Source organism: Pongo abelii, chromosome 4 (genome assembly GCF_028885655.2).
Source record: "Pongo abelii isolate AG06213 chromosome 4, NHGRI_mPonAbe1-v2.0_pri, whole genome shotgun sequence".
Taxonomy (NCBI): domain Eukaryota; kingdom Metazoa; phylum Chordata; class Mammalia; order Primates; family Hominidae; genus Pongo; species Pongo abelii.
Genome location: NC_071989.2, coordinates 133,022,989 through 133,041,146, shown reverse-complemented (window position 1 = coordinate 133,041,146; position 18,158 = coordinate 133,022,989). Strand labels below are relative to the sequence as shown.

The 18,158-nt window shown below is 40.6% G+C and overlaps 1 protein-coding gene across 3 annotated transcripts in view; it reads left to right on the top strand.

The window, feature by feature from the left end:
• Positions 1–3,234: 3,234 nt before the first annotated feature.
• The window catches only part of ZNF608 (zinc finger protein 608), a 112,774-nt gene continuing 97,850 nt past the window's right edge, over positions 3,235–18,158 (top strand). For 2 of the 3 annotated variants that reach the window (XM_054555881.2, XM_054555882.2), the window contains exons 1-2: positions 4,513–5,868; positions 6,891–7,978. In XM_054555881.2, coding sequence (XP_054411856.1) covers positions 7,073–7,978 — 906 coding nt within the window. In that variant the 5' untranslated portion in view covers positions 4,513–5,868; positions 6,891–7,072. Of the gene's footprint in view, positions 3,534–4,512; positions 5,869–6,890; positions 7,979–18,158 lie in introns of those variants that run through there. The other variant, XM_024247574.3, reaches the window with a different exon arrangement.

The following is an 18,158-nucleotide window of genomic DNA, read 5'->3' as shown; positions in this document are numbered from 1 at the left end:
ACCTTTTGATGACCTTAACAATGATGTAGTACAAGCAGGGGCAGAGTTGATCTTGAGATCCAAGGAGGGGGTAGTGGAGGTTGTTGGAGGGAGATGATACTGTTTTTTTTTTTTTGGTTTTTGTTTGTTTGTTTGTTTGTTTTTGAGATGGAGTTTTGCTCTTGTTGCCCAGGCTGCAGTTCAATGGCGCGATCTCGGCTTGCTGCAACCTCTGCCTCCTAGGTTCAAGCGATTCTCCTGCCTCAGCCTCCCGAGTAGCTGGAATTACAGGCATGCACCACCACGCCTGGCTAATTTTGTATTTTTAGTAGAGATGGGGGTTTCTCCATGTTGGTCAGGCGAGTCTTGAACTCCCGACCTCAGGTGATCCGCCCACCTCGGCCTCCCAAAGAGCTGGATGATACTTTTTAAATGCCCCTTTTACACTATCCTCATGCTCCTTCCGCCCCTCTGTTCCAAATACTCATTTCCAGACATCTTCTCCTTTCTACCACATCGCTGAGTAGACACTAAGGTGTAAAATTACATAGTGCTTATATTATACAGTAGTGTATTGATATTATGAAGTATATGCATGTGGATATTAGAATGGTGACAAACAGGTTCCTAGTTACCTTGATGAGAGATTAAGATAACATTTTCATCTCTACAAATACAGAAAACTTCCCAATTTTGTGAGAGGAGTAGCTCTGATTTTCAAAACTGGTAGTTAATTGTCTTAGTTTCAGTCATCAATTAGCTGATGGTCCTCTGATGCCTTTTGATTGGCCCCTTTGTCAAACAAAACAAAACAAAACAAAACAAACACAAGAAAAGCCAGTCTGACAACACTGGTTTATTCAAAAGTCTCCTGGAAGAACCTGGGAGGAAGGAGGTGGGGGTGGGGTGTAAATGGAGTGTGGAGATGGTGGAATGGAAGGAAATACTTTATCAAAATGGTTTGGGTTAAATATGTGGTTGAGTCGGGCCTAAGCCTTCATCTTGGGCCAGTAGGGTTTCTCAGAAAGGTTTAAGGTTTGGGTTTAAGTGTTGAAGCTAGGGTTAGATTAGATTATTTGATTATTACAAACCCTAAACTTTGGTTTTAGTTAGACTTCATCTGTGCTGCAGACGCTGTAATTTGTTTTGTATTGGAGGAACTCCAATCTTCTCCAGCTTCACTAGATCTCATTTTTAAATGTCCCATTCTTTTAAGAACTACCTGTTGATTTTTCCAAACTAATATAACATATGGGGTAGGCATGGGCTTCCAAAGGCTGAGATGTAGATGACACCCCAGGGACACAGGAAGTGCCCAAGAGTGAGCTGGTCCTTTGAGAAATCACTCTTTAAGAAGAAGAAAAGTAAAAAAACAGTATGGTGCTGTACTCTTATCAATAGGGCATACACAAATGTAAAATCTGTATATTCAAAAATATAAAACAAATCTCAAAGCTAAAATGGAGGCTAGGTAGATATCAGATCCCTAATTTGCCCATTTTATTTGTTAAAGTACAGCTTTGATTTGAATACAAATTGACTTAGGGAGAGCTAAGGACTAGTACAGATTGCATTCCTCTGGTTTATATGTCCCGATAAAGGGTGGAAACTGCTGTTTATTACTATTTGCAGCCTCAAATCTAGTTCATTTATGGTAGTGAAACAGCTAATTGGCAATTTTTTTATGGACTAAATATACTGAAAGCTCAAACATGAGTCAATAGCCATTATTTAAAATATGTGAGATAAATATTTTTATTGATCCACGAAGTCATCACTGAATATTTACATCAGAAGCTGTCTTCTGCTAGCACTCATTCACTTTACGCGTCCATATGACTCAGTTAAGACACAACCTTAAATTGCAATTGTCACGTGGAAATTACAATCCCAGTAGTACTGGATCTTTAAAACTTGGGATTATGATGCTTTCAGTTTACAGTACCCTTTGACTTTCAAATGTCCATATTGTGGCTTCTAAAAACAATGAAGGTAACAATAAAAAATTAAAAATTAAATGTACTCTAAAGGCTTAATATATGTAAATACATTAGCTTAAATATGTTAGCTGTTATAGTAAAATGCTAAACTTGTTATTTCATATTAACATTTCTTATCCTATGAGCTGAGTCTCATTAACTTGGTTGCTGGCATTTGTCCTACAATAAATTCTAAAATATTTCTGTGTTTGTGGATTGTAGATGTGGCATTCAGAGGATTCATGACGCCCCCTTCCCCACCAGTAGGGTTAAAGATTTGGAGGAAGAGGAATTCTGACCATTCCACAGTTTAAATATGTGTACTGGGACTGTTTAACAGTTAATCTTCCTAGTACATTTAACTTTCATAAGTCGATTTTTTAAAAGATGAGGCTGGCCCGAGGTGTTACTATGGTTAGCTGGGGCCTTATTTTAATATTAAGTTTTCCTTTTTTGGAGTCACATAACACCAGGTGGAAAAGATTTGTTACCAATTCCAGGGAAGAACCATTCACATAGTGTTGGTTAAATGGTCGTCTGCGTTCACACTTCGGTGCCTGTAGACCAGAGCCCTGGAAACAAAAGGGTTACTTGTTTCCCCACCGTCGCCTTTACCCGCAGATCGATTTTTCTTATTTAATCAGCGAGTAAAAAGAGAGACACAGGGAAGAAAAAAAAATTGCAAGAAGGGCAAAGTGGTGGGGGGAGGGTTGAAAGCCAGAAGCTGCAATACAGAAAATCAGTCTTGGGAGTTGGGCTGCGAAGTCCTTGGAACAAGGAAGGGAAGCCGGCAAAATGCTCGCAGTCATTTCCACACAGCCAGCCTCCCTTTTCTCCTCGCTACGCGCTAGCGGCTCGTTTGGCTTCTCTCTGCCACCGAGCGATCACATACATTATTTCCCCCAAGATAACACAATCAAACTTGTATTTACCGACATCCTCTCCTCGCAGCCTGTTTGAGATTTGTTTTAATAAATAAGTGTTTTATGTGAATGGTGTAGTAATTGAAACGGGCGCACCATTTTTTTCCCTTCTTACTGCGGGAGGTTCCTCAACCCCAATCTGGTTGGAAAATAAAACGCTTTGTCTCCACAACCACCCCCCACAGCACCCCCACCCGCTCTCAGTGTGTGTTTTATACGTGTGTATATCTCAACCCCTACAGTAGCCAAGAGAAAGCAGCTAGCCAATGAGAGAGCCCAGTTTCATAAAAGCTGCTCTCTGATTGGCCCGATGCGAAAGGGCACTGGGAACAAAGAAAAGTCCCTTTCAGGTATAGAGGCTGAGAGCTTCTTTTGCTCCACTCCCCCTGTGTGTGTGTTGTGTTTCAGTCCTGATTTAGTGTTGCAGAACAAGCTTGTTGTGTGTGTGCACCAGGGGGATTTTTGTTTTGCTTTTTTTAATTTTAATTTTTGCTTTTATAAAAAATACACAGGACGGTCTGTGACATTTGATGGTCCATCTTCTTTAATAATAAATTTGTTGAAGAGATTATAATTTCCAAAATAAAGCGGCTGCAACCAAACACATTCAATGCAGTTAGAAGGAAAAGGTCAACTCGATCCAATACAGACCGTAAGTACGGTTGCGTGGTGTGTCTCTATATAGCACTTAGCGGGGACTTCATGCAGGGGAATGTGCGAGTTTTATGCATAGAAATGAGGAACTAGTTACAGGGTTTGGCTTTTGCATTTAGAACAACAACCCAAGAAGGGTGAATTTTATTCAGTGGAGGGTGAAGCATTTGTAACTTCACACAAATTAAGCTTGACTGGGCACTCGGGGTAACTTAGAGGAAATTAGCTTTTGGGCTCTAACCCAAAGGAGAATAAAAGTGACACAGTTACATATCCTGGTCTGCAGTGTCAATTCTCTAGCTCACCTTACTCCCTCCCTCTTCTGTCCTAGCTGGGCAAACCCCCCTCCCAAAGCGATCCAGGAAAATGGGGGCAAGGGCAGTACAAGCCGATTTCTGTCTCCTGTCAGATCCCAGTGCCCGATAATTTAATATTAAACAAGGGAATAGTCACTCATTACATGTAATGGTTATAATTACCATTCGCCATCTCCTTAAAAAAGCAAGCAACAAAAATACCATTAAGAGAAAAAATAAAAGCCCCACCCAACCCAAACAAACCCACAAATAGTAACAATGGTGTGTTTATTACAGGACCAGGCTGGGGAGCAAGCAAAAGGTTTTTCTTTGTTTAATACATGAAGTGGGGGTCCCTAAAATCCAAGTAGCTCGGAGATACCCTTCTCCCTCCCCCAGGCGTCCCCGTCTCTGGCCCCTTGGGAAAGGCGACAAATTGGAGATAAGTTGAGGAAAGGTTTATAAAGTGTTTCTTTAAAACATCTGCTTTGCTCTTGTGCTCATTACATTTCACTCCTTCCGAACTTCGGAGATCCTAGATCTCCGAGAAATGTTTCACATTCATAACTTGTAGCTTCGCCCACTGCGGGGGAGCGGGGGGAGGAGGTTGGGGGAGTGTGTGCAGGGGGAGGGGAGAGACCTTCAGCTTTTTTTTTTTAAAGACCAGATCAGTATTTTCTTGATACGCTTGTCACCATTTTTGTTCTCACGACAACCAATTGAGCCCTTGATCCTCACGTGATGTGAAAGGCTTGCACTGTAACAAAATCGCTCCTTTTAGATGGTTGGTTGTTACTAACTCGCCCATCCCCCCCATCCCAGCCCCGACATTTCCAGCAAAGCGACTCTCCACTTCCAATCCATCAACAATTCATTACTGCTTTTAGCTTCCAAACGCCAGCTAATTAAAAATACTAAGCCAAGCTCCGGGGCCATCTGACTAAACACAGGAGGGGGTGGGCGAAGGGAGGAGGAGGAGAGAAAAAATAAATAAAAGGCAGACACACCGTTTGCTGCGAGTATAAGAGGGAAAAACTCCCGAAAAAGGTCGCCTTAAAAAAAAAAAGAAAACAAAAACCTTTTTTTGACTCTAATTATCGAATTACCACATGACTGAATGACCTGAGCGACAGAGGATTCCACTCCCCTCGGGAGCTATACTAGGAACTCAGTTCCTTTTTCTTAAAACTACATAAGACAGGAAAACATCACATCCTTTAGGTTTCGAAGACTGAGCCCATTTTAAACGCCGTTATTTTCCCCATCCCACCGCCCTACGCCCCCCGCCCCGAGCGAATGCTGTTATAACTGGTTTATCAGCTCGCTGAATCATCTGCTCCCTCCTGCTCCACACCTTTCTTTTTCTCCTCTTGCCCAGTTTCTCATCCCACCCTTTCTTCCTCCTCCTCCTCCTCCCTCTACTCCCCCCCTCCTTTTCTCTTAAGTTAGTTCAAGAAATCAAATCTGTCAGGACGGGCGGAAAAATGCCACTTCCCGACTAACAGGCGGAATCCAGCCCAGATTTTCAGTCCTTTCTTCTTATTCTTTCTTCCCTTTCACTAATTTATCCCGATGTTAGCACATTCTGTCTCGTTACTAGCGGACGCCTGTAGGTTTGCTACATGGGATCATTACTGATCACGGTGACTCTGAAGTCTGGAACTGAAGGCGGAATGAGAAGTTGGGAAAACTTTTTTCTCTAAACTCTCTGTTTTTTAAAAAACTATTATTCTCGATGCTTGTTAAGAGGAAAAAAAAACCTTTGGTGCTTCTGTTGTGAATGTGAAACATTATTTTCCAGCTGTACAGTGACACATTTTTTTTAAGGAGAAAAGGACTGATTCGTTTGCCAAAAGGGGGGTGGGGAGGTGGAATAATGTTATCGAGTGATTATTCTGGCTGAGATGTGTTATTTGGTTTCTTCCTTCTTGATCATTTGGTGTTTAAGTAAAATGAGGCACAGGCTTGTTTGCCGAGTGGAGTGGGAAAGGCATTTTGATTTGCTGGCCTAATTAAAAAATGATAAAGGATTAAAAGGTAAGCAATGTCTGTGTGTGTGTATGTGTGTGTGTATGTATATTTATTTATTTTTTTCTTGACAATCAACTGTTAAAAAGGGGCTGATCCCTTTAAAAACCGTTTTAACTGCTCTTTGTCAAACACACACTCATTTGCGGTCATTGAGGCCACCTTGGCGCAGATCACTTAAAGTGTATGTCTTAATCAGTTTTCTGTACAGTCAGTAGCACCATATTTAACAGAGTGAGCAATTCTGTGACCTAGGAATACGGTAGAATTGTTTAAATGTATTTTTTTCTCAAAAGGCAGATACTTAACTTTTTATATAACACTGTCTTTTCTAAAGAGAAATGCTCTTAAAAGACATGCATATTTCAAAAAAGAAATTGTATAAGCTGTTGGGGAAAAGAGGATAGGAGGGAGGTATGTGTGTGTGTTGGGGGCAGTTACTGGTTATTTTTTCTGTTCCTTACTAGGAACAAAAACCAGATTGCCCAGACAATTTGTAAAAAGAAGTACTGAAACCTAAAATTAGAAATAAGGAAAATTTAGCGACATTCTATTCTGAACACTAGCCTCAGAACTTCCAGGGTCTGGTCTTCTAAACTGCAAGATCTAGGACATGTTTAGGGATGTTTAAGGCTGTGTTCTTCCTTCTTGTCTGAGTGTTCAGGCTGTGTTTCTGGGTTTGAGATATCACATGTGCCAGACTGAAATCCTAAACTTTAAAAAAGAACACAAAAACCTTTCTGGACTTGAATCAGATCCTTAAGATAATTTAATGCTTTTAAAAAGGTGATTATCCTTGTGTTGTTGATAAAGGGATTTTCTTTTTAGCTACCGTAAGATGCTTACTGTCATAGGTTTATTTTTCGGGTTTGGTTATTTTCCTTTAAACCTGATATTGGACTGTGAGGACAATACATGAGCCACCTTACTCTCCATCCTTTCCTGTCCCCTTTACTGATTCCCCAATACTAATCGTTTTTTATTCTGGTAACACCCAGACAAGAAATATTCGACTTTTCCCCCCTTCACAGGAAAAGGTGGACCTGGATTGAGGGTGTAAAATCCCTGGACACATTCGTGGGGCAGGAAAAAGAAGAGGAAGATTAGAAGATTTTTTTTTCTTTGAAAGAAAGCCCAGCGGAGATAAACGAATGTCCCCTCATCTCCAAAGAAAAGTTCATCGGATTTTTATTCTAGAGAGCTCATCTTCAGGATGTCAGTGAACATTTCTACTGCAGGAAAAGGTGTGGATCCAAATACAGTTGATACTTACGACAGTGGCGATGATTGGGAAATCGGGGTTGGAAATCTAATAATTGATTTGGACGCTGATTTGGAGAAGGACAGACAGAAATTTGAGATGAATAATTCCACCAACACCACCAGTAGCAGCAACTCCAAGGATTGTGGAGGTCCGGCCTCCAGTGGGGCTGGTGCTACCGCAGCCTTAGCTGATGGCCTAAAATTTGCTTCTGTTCAGGCCTCCGCTCCCCAGGGGAATTCACACAAAGAGACCAGCAAATCAAAAGTGAAAAGGAGTAAAACTTCTAAGGATGCTAATAAATCTCTGCCTTCTGCTGCCTTGTATGGGATTCCCGAGATCAGCAGCACTGGCAAGAGGCAGGAAGTCCAAGGGCGCCCTGGAGAGGCAACTGGCATGAATTCAGCGCTGGGTCAAAGTGTGAGCAGCGGCGGCAGCGGCAACCCAAACAGCAATAGTACCAGCACCAGCACCTCTGCCACCACCGCGGGGGCAGGCTCCTGTGGGAAAAGCAAAGAGGAGAAGCCAGGTAAAAGCCAGAGCAGCCGAGGCGCCAAGCGGGATAAGGATGCGGGGAAATCCAGGAAGGACAAGCACGACCTGCTTCAGGGCCACCAGAATGGCAGTGGCAGCCAGGCCCCTTCCGGGGGGCACCTCTATGGCTTTGGGGCCAAGAGCAATGGAGGCGGCGCGAGCCCCTTCCACTGCGGGGGCACTGGGAGTGGCAGCGTCGCCGCTGCAGGGGAAGTTAGCAAAAGTGCCCCGGATTCAGGGCTCATGGGAAACTCTATGTTGGTAAAGAAGGAAGAGGAGGAGGAGGAGAGCCACAGGAGAATCAAGAAACTGAAAACTGAGAAGGTAGGATAAAGTCGCCTTCCTAGATGTCCTACTCTCCTCTGTGTGCATTTGTGTGGGTGTGTGGGGGTGTGCCTCTGTGTGCCTTACACTTCTTTATGCTTTCTGGTTCTTTGTGAGATTTCTATGATATGCATCCTTTATATTAAAATTTGATATGGGGGAGCCTACTTGGGTGCAGTGTTTGGCTCTTGCTTCTGCTGTCCTTGCTGCTGCTGCTGCTGCTGCTGCTGCTTGTGATGCTAGTGTTTGGGTTCCCAGGTGGGAGGGCCTGAGTGTTCTAAGTACCTTTTGCCCTGTAGATCGGTTCCTCACTAGTCAGCAGGTTGCCTTGTGCTTTTAATAGAAAACCTGCTCATGCACCCTCTTGACTCTTGTCCTGGTTTCTTCCTTAAGGGGAACAGTTTTCTATTTTAATTTATTCATCCTAGTATTGCTGGTAATGTGTCCTTAGGTGCAAGGTTCAAGTTCCCTCCCTGGAGAGGAATGTCGAGGATTCTAATTTACATTCTACAGACCTCATCCCCTTTTTTTTTTTTCTTACTGTCTCCAAAATAGTACTGTGAAAGGATATCCTTGAATGAGTTCCTGTTATTGGTCCTGAATGAAACCCCAAGCTTGATGTGTTGGGTCATTGGTTTCATAACTGCAGAAAAACTCGATGGTTTTGGTGGCTGTTAGCACTCTACCCTTGTTCCCTCACCCAGTTCTTAGCTAGAGATTTAAGAGTGTTATCACTTGGATACCTAGGTTGACTGGGGAGCTGGACGGCTGCTAAGAAGAATAAAACAGACTTGCTGGACTGATACTCGTGAAATGTGAAAATGTAGCCAAAGGGGATGTAGACGGCTGAGTGAATTGGAATATAGAATTATGTGCTGCATTTAAACGGTGTGGATGGTTGATTTAGACCATTTGGACCCTTCCTCCCATCTTTGTAGAAGTCTATAGTTAGACACTGCCTTGGAAGAACTGCCCGCCCCGACACACACCTCATGTTTTGCTGCTTAGTCATAGACCACATTGACTAATGTTTGGGAACAGAAGGTGTTCTGTCCACTAGGCAGGTTGGGAAGGAGTTAGGGGTGTGTGTGTGATATTTCTATGAAATTAATCTTCATATTAATTCTACAGGTTGTGCCTTACAGAAGCAAGATTTCTGTCATGTGGGTTGTGGCATGGTTGTTGGGGAACATGCTTATTAAATAATTTTGATTTTTTTTTTTTGCTATAATTGGCGATTGGGATTGTAAGTGGTGATAATATGTCTTTGGAGAATTATTTCTGTGTAAAATGGTTCACGGCTACTTAAACTTTTATATTCTTGTTTTTGTGTTCAGGATTTAAGTTGGAGTATAGGAGTAAAGTTTTGATTTTTAAAAGTTGATAGAGGCACATTAAGGTGTAGATAATGCCAAATTTGCAAAAAACCTCCGAACGCTTATAAATTCATATCCTCTTGGTCAGGTACATTGATGAATATAAATGAACTTTTAAAAATTCCAGGTTTTGATTCTTATGTTTAAATGTGTAGTTTCACATTATTTCTGCTAAAAGGTGTTCTGAAATCTTCTTATTACTTAGTACAGTAGGGCATTTACTTTTGTTGCCAATAGTCTTCAAATTGCAGTTCTAATCTGCTTTAACTATCTAGATGAATTGCCCTAATCCAGTGCTCACAATGGCTGTGGTTAAGGAGTCAGAGCCATTTGATTGGATTCACTGGCTGCTTGGAATGTGGGAGGTACTGCCCTTTTGCATTCCCCTTAGCCTTTTAATCTTCCAGCCAAATGTTCACATTCAACAATTTTGTTTAGCTGGCAATCGGAACATTTCAGTATCTCAAAGGCTGCTGTCATGGCAACTGAGATTAGAGCGTGGTGTCGTTTCTCCAGTTTTTGTGTGTTCTTTTCACTTTCCAGTCACAGAGGAAACTGGGTGAAGAATGGAAGAATTAAATTATTAATATACATGCAACTCATCTTCAGTTAGAGCAGTATAAATGTGATAAAAATGAATTACATAAAGGAAGAGCAAACAAGTCATAGTGGATCTGGGGTGGGGGAGGGAAGAAAGCACATTGCAATTTAGATTCACTTCTGATCCTATACCAGAGGAAGCTGTGCCACCACTCTTAGCCACTGGAGTTGGCACAGGTGCCCCTCAAAGGCTTGGATCCAGGGGCTTAGATCCTGTAGTGTTGGCCATTCTCTGTCAGCTTGGGCGTTGGCTCAGGATCTCAAACATTATTCCTTAAGGCTTTCCTCCCCACCCCCACTTCACCCTGAGAACGACTTCTCTTAAGAATGCTTTCATCCTTGGCACACAGAAATGGCACTCCCTTGCATGAATGCCACCCAGGAAAGTAATTCTAATTCCACTAACTAGTGGTTGCATCAGATTAGGCATCAATTTAGAAAATACTTCGTACTGATGTGAGAATACCTATTTAGAAAGTAAAGATTTAGTAGGACCAGAAGCTTCACCTGAAAAAATATTTCAGCACTGAGGTTCTTTGCCATTTTATACAATGTTTTAATTTCCTTCAGCCTGGCTTGATTATCGAGTTTGTGAAGAGTAAGTGCCTGGAGAGTGAAGATTATTAATTTTCAGCAATCAGATGTGGCTCGTGAGGGGCCACATGTGAAAACCAAAGGGGAGTGTATGTGTTTGTGCATTTTTTTTTTTTTTTTTCTGGTTGGAAGGTTCACAGGAGATTCATAAGACTTGCTGTCACCGGTTAATTTTCACAGCATGCTTAAATGTCTATTTTTGGTCTGTTTATTCTGTTTCTTCACTACACAAAGTCATGTAAAACATGATAAATTGGACCTTATGAAACCTAATTAAATCAATGAGTGTTCTACTCCTTTATGTGGAAACCACAAGTATGTTGTAAAAGTCACCACTCCCTTAATACGTGAACAAAATCAAAACATGCCATAATTCTAAGATGTTTGAGCTATATTTCTGTAGCCCATTTTGTGGTTAAGCCACCAGTGACATGTCTGAATAAGTAGATTTGACGGGTTGGCTTTTGGTTGTTAAAACCTGCCTCTCCACCTTCCCCTCCTTTCTTGTGAAGCATAATAGCCTTGTATTGAAGCTCTTCTTTATGTATCCTCCTAGCCATCTTACAGTTTTGCCTTATCAGATAGGGAGGCATTAAGCTGGGCTTTATAAATAAACAGTTCATATGTAAAGTTGATGAGTTTATTTGATTTCTGGGAAATTCAAAAATATATACAAAAACTCAAAAATCCTAAAAGTGGCTGATACTTAAACAGAAGTGAAAGGCACAGGAGGTCATATAGTTGTGTCTCAATACCTATTCAGGGAAGAGAATTATTTCTGTAATATCATATTGCTTTCATTAAGATGGCCCTGGTCATAAAGGTGGTGTCTGCAAATGTACCTCTCCATAAAGATATCATTCATTTTATTTTATTTTTTTGTAGAGGCCTTTTTATACTTCATTAGGGAATTCTGGCACATTTTCTAAGTGAGTGTGAGCAGTTTAAGAACATATTTTGATTAATGAGTTTTGTGGACATTATGCTTTTTTTTTTTTCAAATATAGTGTCCCATATGAATTCTGCCTAGAGTGTAGTGTATCTACTGTGAAATAAAAGGGCAGAAAGGTCACTTGCTATAATTAAAGAACAGAGTCCATTGTTGTCGGACAGCACACTGTTTTGAAAGCTACATAAGAGATTTAGCTGTTAAAAACGTTGGTAACTAAGGGTGGCTTCCAATCAGCATTGATCCAGCTCCTTCCTTTTCTGTAGGCCTCCTCAGGGTGACAGGGCTTTTTGAGGTAGGGAGGGGCTGCCCTTTCCCCAAGAACACATGGAACTTAGGTATTTGTGTGATCAGACCCATCACTGAATTCAGACTTTGGTGTGTGAAATCCATTTGCTTTGCTGGAGAGAGAAGGAATATGCATAACTGATCAAGATTGTCCTATAGGAGATAAATAATGTTTTGCAACTTTTAATAACTTTGCAAATAGTCTGTAAAAAATGGTGGGGGGAGGGATTGATAGTCCAAATGTCATGAGGTTAAGAATGCTCTTCAAGTGAAATTGCTTGGCTGCAAGATGGTTTTAATTAGACTGTTATAAAGACTTATTTTTCCTAAGCAGCATTTTATAGTTAGTAAATGAAATGTATGCCGAAAGTGCTAAGTAGAAATCTCCCTAACCACAGAGGTGTTCAATAACCAGATTCAAACAACATGGAAAGTACCATCTGTTCTTCGTTTTCAGCATGAAAAAGAGGGATTGAATGGCTGAGATTTGCTCCAATTTCGACGGTGTCTGTGTGTGCGCGTGTATTTTTTTTAATTTAAAAAAGTTCACCTGGTACTTCATAGAAACTTGAAATTGCAGTAATATGAGCAACACTGTGAAAACACATGTTCCTGCATTTATTTTAACCAGTTCCACTTTTATTTAAAAGATTTCCAGAAGCCCAGCCATTGAACACTTTATAATGGTTATACAGTTCCTGCAGGCAATCACAATGAGCGGTCAGCTTTTCCAAAGATCTGACTATTTAGTCAGTACTTGAATTATTCTGTCCATTTTCCCCCTGGAGGCAAGGAGGGGAAAAGGCTCTCACGCCAACTCTGGTCAGCGTTTATCAGTTAATCTAATTGTGTGTGATATTGCTGTGGACTGGTGTTTACTATACATAGACCTTGCTCTTGTTCAGAGCTGTAATCTAGGATTGTTGATAATGAGGAAAATATCCTTTTAAGGAAGGGTAACTTTTGAGTCCTTGACTTTTAGACACTAAGAATCTTGGTTCTGGGTTTAGTTAGAGCCCTGGGTAAAACATTATCCGGCCTTTGTTTGAGGTCTTTTATTGAAGCTAATGACTGGGCTTGTGCCTCCCTGAGATAAATGACATTATCTCTGAGTGGCCTGACAGGAAACAGACATGTTAATGGTGAAGCTGCGGGGAGGATCTGCTTGGGTTCTGACAAAAGAGTCGAGAAAGGGACCCCTGGTTGTGGTCATTAACACATAATGCATTCTTGCTCTTCCTAAGAGGCCCTTGATAATTGGAAAGCTATTTTAGCCACAAGCACTTAAATCATAAATCTACTACTCCTAGTTCTTTGCATTCTTAAAAGTAGCAAAGTAATGTGTTTTTTTGTTAACAAGTGTGTGATCTGGTTTTTTAACGTGGTGGCAGCTCTAGGCTGCCTGGGTAATGACGTGTGGGAGAGCTGCACATTGAATTGTTTTTATCAGTTGAGATCCTTCTTTGTCTTTCAGCATTGCTCAGCCATCCCTCTACTTTAATAAAGTGAAAAGTGGGTACAGAGCTGAAAATAAGTCATTTTTATGCTTGACGATGTCTTGTGGGAGGGGGATAAAATCTGTTTCATAAGATATTGTGCAGTGATTTGAATGTGATGAAACCTGACTTGGAGTGTATGTTTTCAAAAGTCATGAGTATAATTGAGTTTCAATGCAGTTTAAACTCTCTGCTTCTTGAAGGAAGATAATTGCCACGTTGAACACACTCTAGAGGTGTAGAAGAGGTGGCAGGATCATGTTATTCTATTCTTTAATATTAAGCACTGGAAGTTTTTCATAGTAATTACTGCAGCACAACATAGTTTTGATTGCCAGCACTTTGAACTTGCCAGCAATCTGAACATCAAGGGTTTTGCTTGAATACAAAACAGTTTATTCCTAAATTACTTGTATTACATTCCTGTGTTATATGGAAGTCAGAACTAAGGAAATACTGGGCTATCCTTGTTAGCAACATCTTAGGGAAAATAACCCTTCTTCACTAGGATTCTTGTTGATAAATGATCATAATACTCTCCTAATGTAGTCACTGAAGATTAAAGGGAAGGAGAACAGGTGAGCTCTCTGCCTCAGTGATGACTTAGATTGTCATTAGAGAGTAAGTAATATGTGTATGATATTGGTGCCCTGTTAACTGGTATTTCATAGGTGTGTGTATATAAATGTTGTAACTGCATATACAGATGTTGGATTGGGAGTATTTAGTTAGTATGGGCTTTATTCTTTAAAAAATGTTCACTGTTGGTTTTACGTTCCACTCTGTTGCAGAATATATGGACCTCTCCCTCTGCGTCTAATTCTTTCTTCCAACTGCAGTTTCACTAGTGACTACTTGCTCCCTGTCACAAGTCCTTTTTAATTTAAGCTCAAGGTTTTGGCAATGGGAACAAAGCCTTTGCAACTGAATGAAAGGTTGTTAAACTATTCATAGTTGATTGACCAGCAGTTGGGCTGTTTGTAATGTTATTTTGAGAGCTCAAAGGATATGCAACCTCTTGCATATCCAAAGTGAGACTTTGCTCCTAAAGCTGAATTTTGCATATTTGCTAAATTTTGCTTAGAAATACCTTTGGGAATGTAGTAGAAAAGATGATGGGTTTTGCCTTAAGAACTGAAATGATCACAAAGCAAATACTTATATTTTGCTAGGTCAGTGGGCCTTGAACCACAGGGATCCCATCTGGTATTCAGAAGGCTTTTCCCCCCAGTGAAACTAAATGAAAACTTAAAGGTATATATTATAATTGTAATAGAGAACTCAAAGGAAAAGGTGTTTCGGTTAGAACAAATAGGTTTGAAATGATGAACAAATACTTCTGTGGATTTTTCAAAGCCACTTACTCTTCTTTCTCATCTCCACCCCCCGACCTAGTTTGATTATTATTCACTGTGACTATTCCAGCCCAACCACTGAGCTTTCTGCCTCCTGGGAATCCTCATTGTCAGCTAGCGCCTTAAGAAAAATGTGTCTACAGGGACATTTAGGCATATTCCAATAATGCCACATGAATGTAGCTTTTACAGTTTAAAAAGCAAGTAAAAATATATTGATTATATTTTGTGTTGTACATAATGATTTCAGAAAGCAGATATTTAGGTTGTGGAATTGGCTTATTATGCTAACCAGAGAGCAGATGGCATGGTGCCACAGACGTATAATTTTACTTAAAGGGACTTTTAAGGTTTTGATGTGTTTTCTTTTCCTCTTATTTCCCTGATGGCTTCTTTTTATTGAAGGGTAACTTAAGGAGACCTGGTAGCAATTTTACTGCCTTCCCCTGACAGTTTGAAATAATAGCTTGGTCTTTGGTTGCACTGATCTTCTACCAGTCAACTCGATTCTGGTTTTTGTCATGTGGCAGAGAATTTTTAAAAAAGTGTTAGTAGTATGTTTTAAGAAGTGGACTCTTTTATATGCCTCAATTAGCAACAGACGACAAAGTTCCAATTGGTCACACTTTCATAAACTCCTGGAAGTCACTGTTTCTCCTTTTGATTAAAGAAAACTCCTGGTTTAGTTTCTTAGGAAAGCACATCTGGCCCTCTGGCCGCTTTTGGTACACCTTTTTGTCCTTCGCATTAGTCACTGAAGGTTCAAAGGTTGTGTCTAAGTTGTTCCTAGTTAGGTTAGAAAATTGTCCCCATGCTGGAGGAAATGTACTTTTTTTTTTTTTAAACTACACTACACTCATCATGTGTTTGGATTCAGCTGGCATAAAAGTACCTTTTGTTTTTGTACCTAGATTTTACAGTTTTATCCATTCTTCAACTCAAACATCATCAGGATGAGTTGGAAAGCATCTTCTAACTTTTTTTTCCAAAGTGTGCATAGCCAGACCAGATTACTTCTGGATTTCCTGTCACTTCCTTGGCTGATTTTATGGATGGCTCATGTTAAAAACAACAAAAATGTTTGAACTGGAAGGGGTTGAAGCCTTGGGTTTTCATTCTTCATGGAGAACTGTTTATTTGTGTGTGGTTCACCACAGTACACGGATAATGCTATCAAATCTGTGCTTTATTATAGGCTTATGACTAGCACAGCCGCACTTTAGTTATGTGTTCCCGTGCTTTAGTTATTTGCCAATTCTTTTGTGATGGAAATGAAATTAGAGCTGAATCTTTGCAGCGAAGGGGAAAATAGGCACAACAAATAGAAACTATCCCTTGAGCCAGTTAAGAAGTAAGCAGTGGTGATTAAACATGTTTTTTTTTTTTTTTTTTCAAAATAAGTGAAACACAGAGGAAGCTACTACCATTTAGCTTTTCTGTGAAGATGTGTGGAAGATGAGCTCAACATTTTGAGAAGTGGAGGCTGCAGCTAGATTTTATCCCCTCGTATCGTTTGACATCTTCAGTAATTGAAAAGCGATTCGTATTCCCAAATCTTTAAACTTCTCTAAAGGTGTAATTTGAGTTAAGTAATATTGTTTGTTTCTGCCCCCAAAAGGGAGCAACATGATGTTAAAACAGAGCAATTGAGCCTCTCCGCATCCAACTCCGTTTGGTCAATTGTCTCCATTTACATTCCCTGCCCAAATCTTTCACCAGCCTTTCCCATGATGCCGCAGCAGATGCCAGACACTGAAGTAGAAAGCGAGCAGCTGTTTCCAAACATTACTCCATTGCTGTATTATCCTCCACAATCTGCTTTCTTTTGCTCTCCCCTTCCCCCATTCTTAAAGAAGCCTTCTCTCCCTTTGACTTTTGCATCCTCCAGTTTATCAGTGTGCAGGTTTTCTATCTTATCAGTCGCACTGGTTTCTTCAGCAGGTCTGTTTATTGTTTTCGCTATGGGAGCAGATGGAGGGCCCTGGGCTCCTGGGGGCGTGGCCGCTGGCACCTCGGGCCCGGGGCTGCGCGTTCCCGACGGGGCGGCGGGGGCGTGCAGCCGGGGACGCGCCCTTCTTCCCGCCGGGGACCCGTTTATGGCCCTGAGCGCTGTAAATCTGTCAGCTCTTCACGACGCCTTCACCTCTTTCTTCATTTGCTCCAGCTTCTAGTTTGACAACGTTCCCCTGAGGCAGAATTCTAATCTGCTTCCAATTAGTTGCAAAATGTGACTGAAATTTCCACATTATGACTGCTGTTTTACTTGCACGCACACATCTAGAAACAAATTAATGCTCTTGAATATTTATTTTTTGAGCCCTTGGATTTACTTTAAGAGGAAGAGTTTCCAACTGTTTGGAATGACTTCCAGGATTTGCATTTTTTCCCGAAAGCCGAATATACTGGGTACATTAAAACAAAACAAAGCAACTATGGTTGCCCCCCATCACTTAATACGCCTTTTCCATCTTTTCAACATTTCCCAAAATGTATTGCATATGTTTAAGTAATGCAAATAAATTTTGTAGTATTTCTAAAATAAACAAAACAAGGATGTTTGGCTAAGGAAGGGTCCCTATGCAGTGTTTTAATAAAAGAGAAATATACACACACATTTCCTTCTAAATATAGTTTAAGTATACTTTGGCCAAAACACAAAGACTTTTGTTCCACACGTTTAAATTCTTTCATTCAATATTCAAAAGCTGTAAACCCAAATAAACGAATGGAGTGATTAATTGGCTTGGCACAAATCTAAGGGGTAGCATTAAATAAGTTACTGTGGGCATTAATGTGTACCCAAGTTTTTGTGTAGGTCTCTGGAGCACACCCTCCCTCAGCGAGCGGCTGGGGCGGTTGTGCTGAGATCAGTATAGTAGGTGGGTTCCTGTGACTTTGGTCTTCCCAGTCCCTCCGTACGCCAGTGTTAGGAGAATGGACCTAGCTCTGGGCTTTGGGGTGGTTCTGTTTAGAGGGTGATCATCACTCATCACCCCAACTCCATTTCCTCTCTTTCAGTGATTTTTTTTTTTAACAAAGATGTTGATCCCCCTGATTATGTGTAAATATTAGAGTTGTTTAAATCTTGGTTGCTGAGAATGTCAAGTTAAGACAACCATTTTATTACTTGCCTTAAAGACTGCTTTCTCAAGTACTGCAGAATTTTAGTACCAAGGCAGTGGATTAGTATTTGTGAAAAGGTGCTACTCTTAATGTAAACAGCGAAATTTACTGGTGCATTTTATAGTAGAATTTTAGTCCTCAAGCATCTTGGCAGATTGATATCAACAGTAATAATGGGCTTTAAAGAGGTGTGAAGGATTTTATTGATGGTAAAGTGGTTATGTTGATCGCATCACTGTGTATTAGTTTCTGAGTAACAACTGCGCATGTAAATGGATGCATGAGTTTTTTTAAACATCTTTATCGTATATAATCATAACACCTTATATTGATTGATTTCTAATGCTCTTTTATGTGCCACTTTGAATCTCTAATGAGGAGGTGGAGAATTTATTTCAT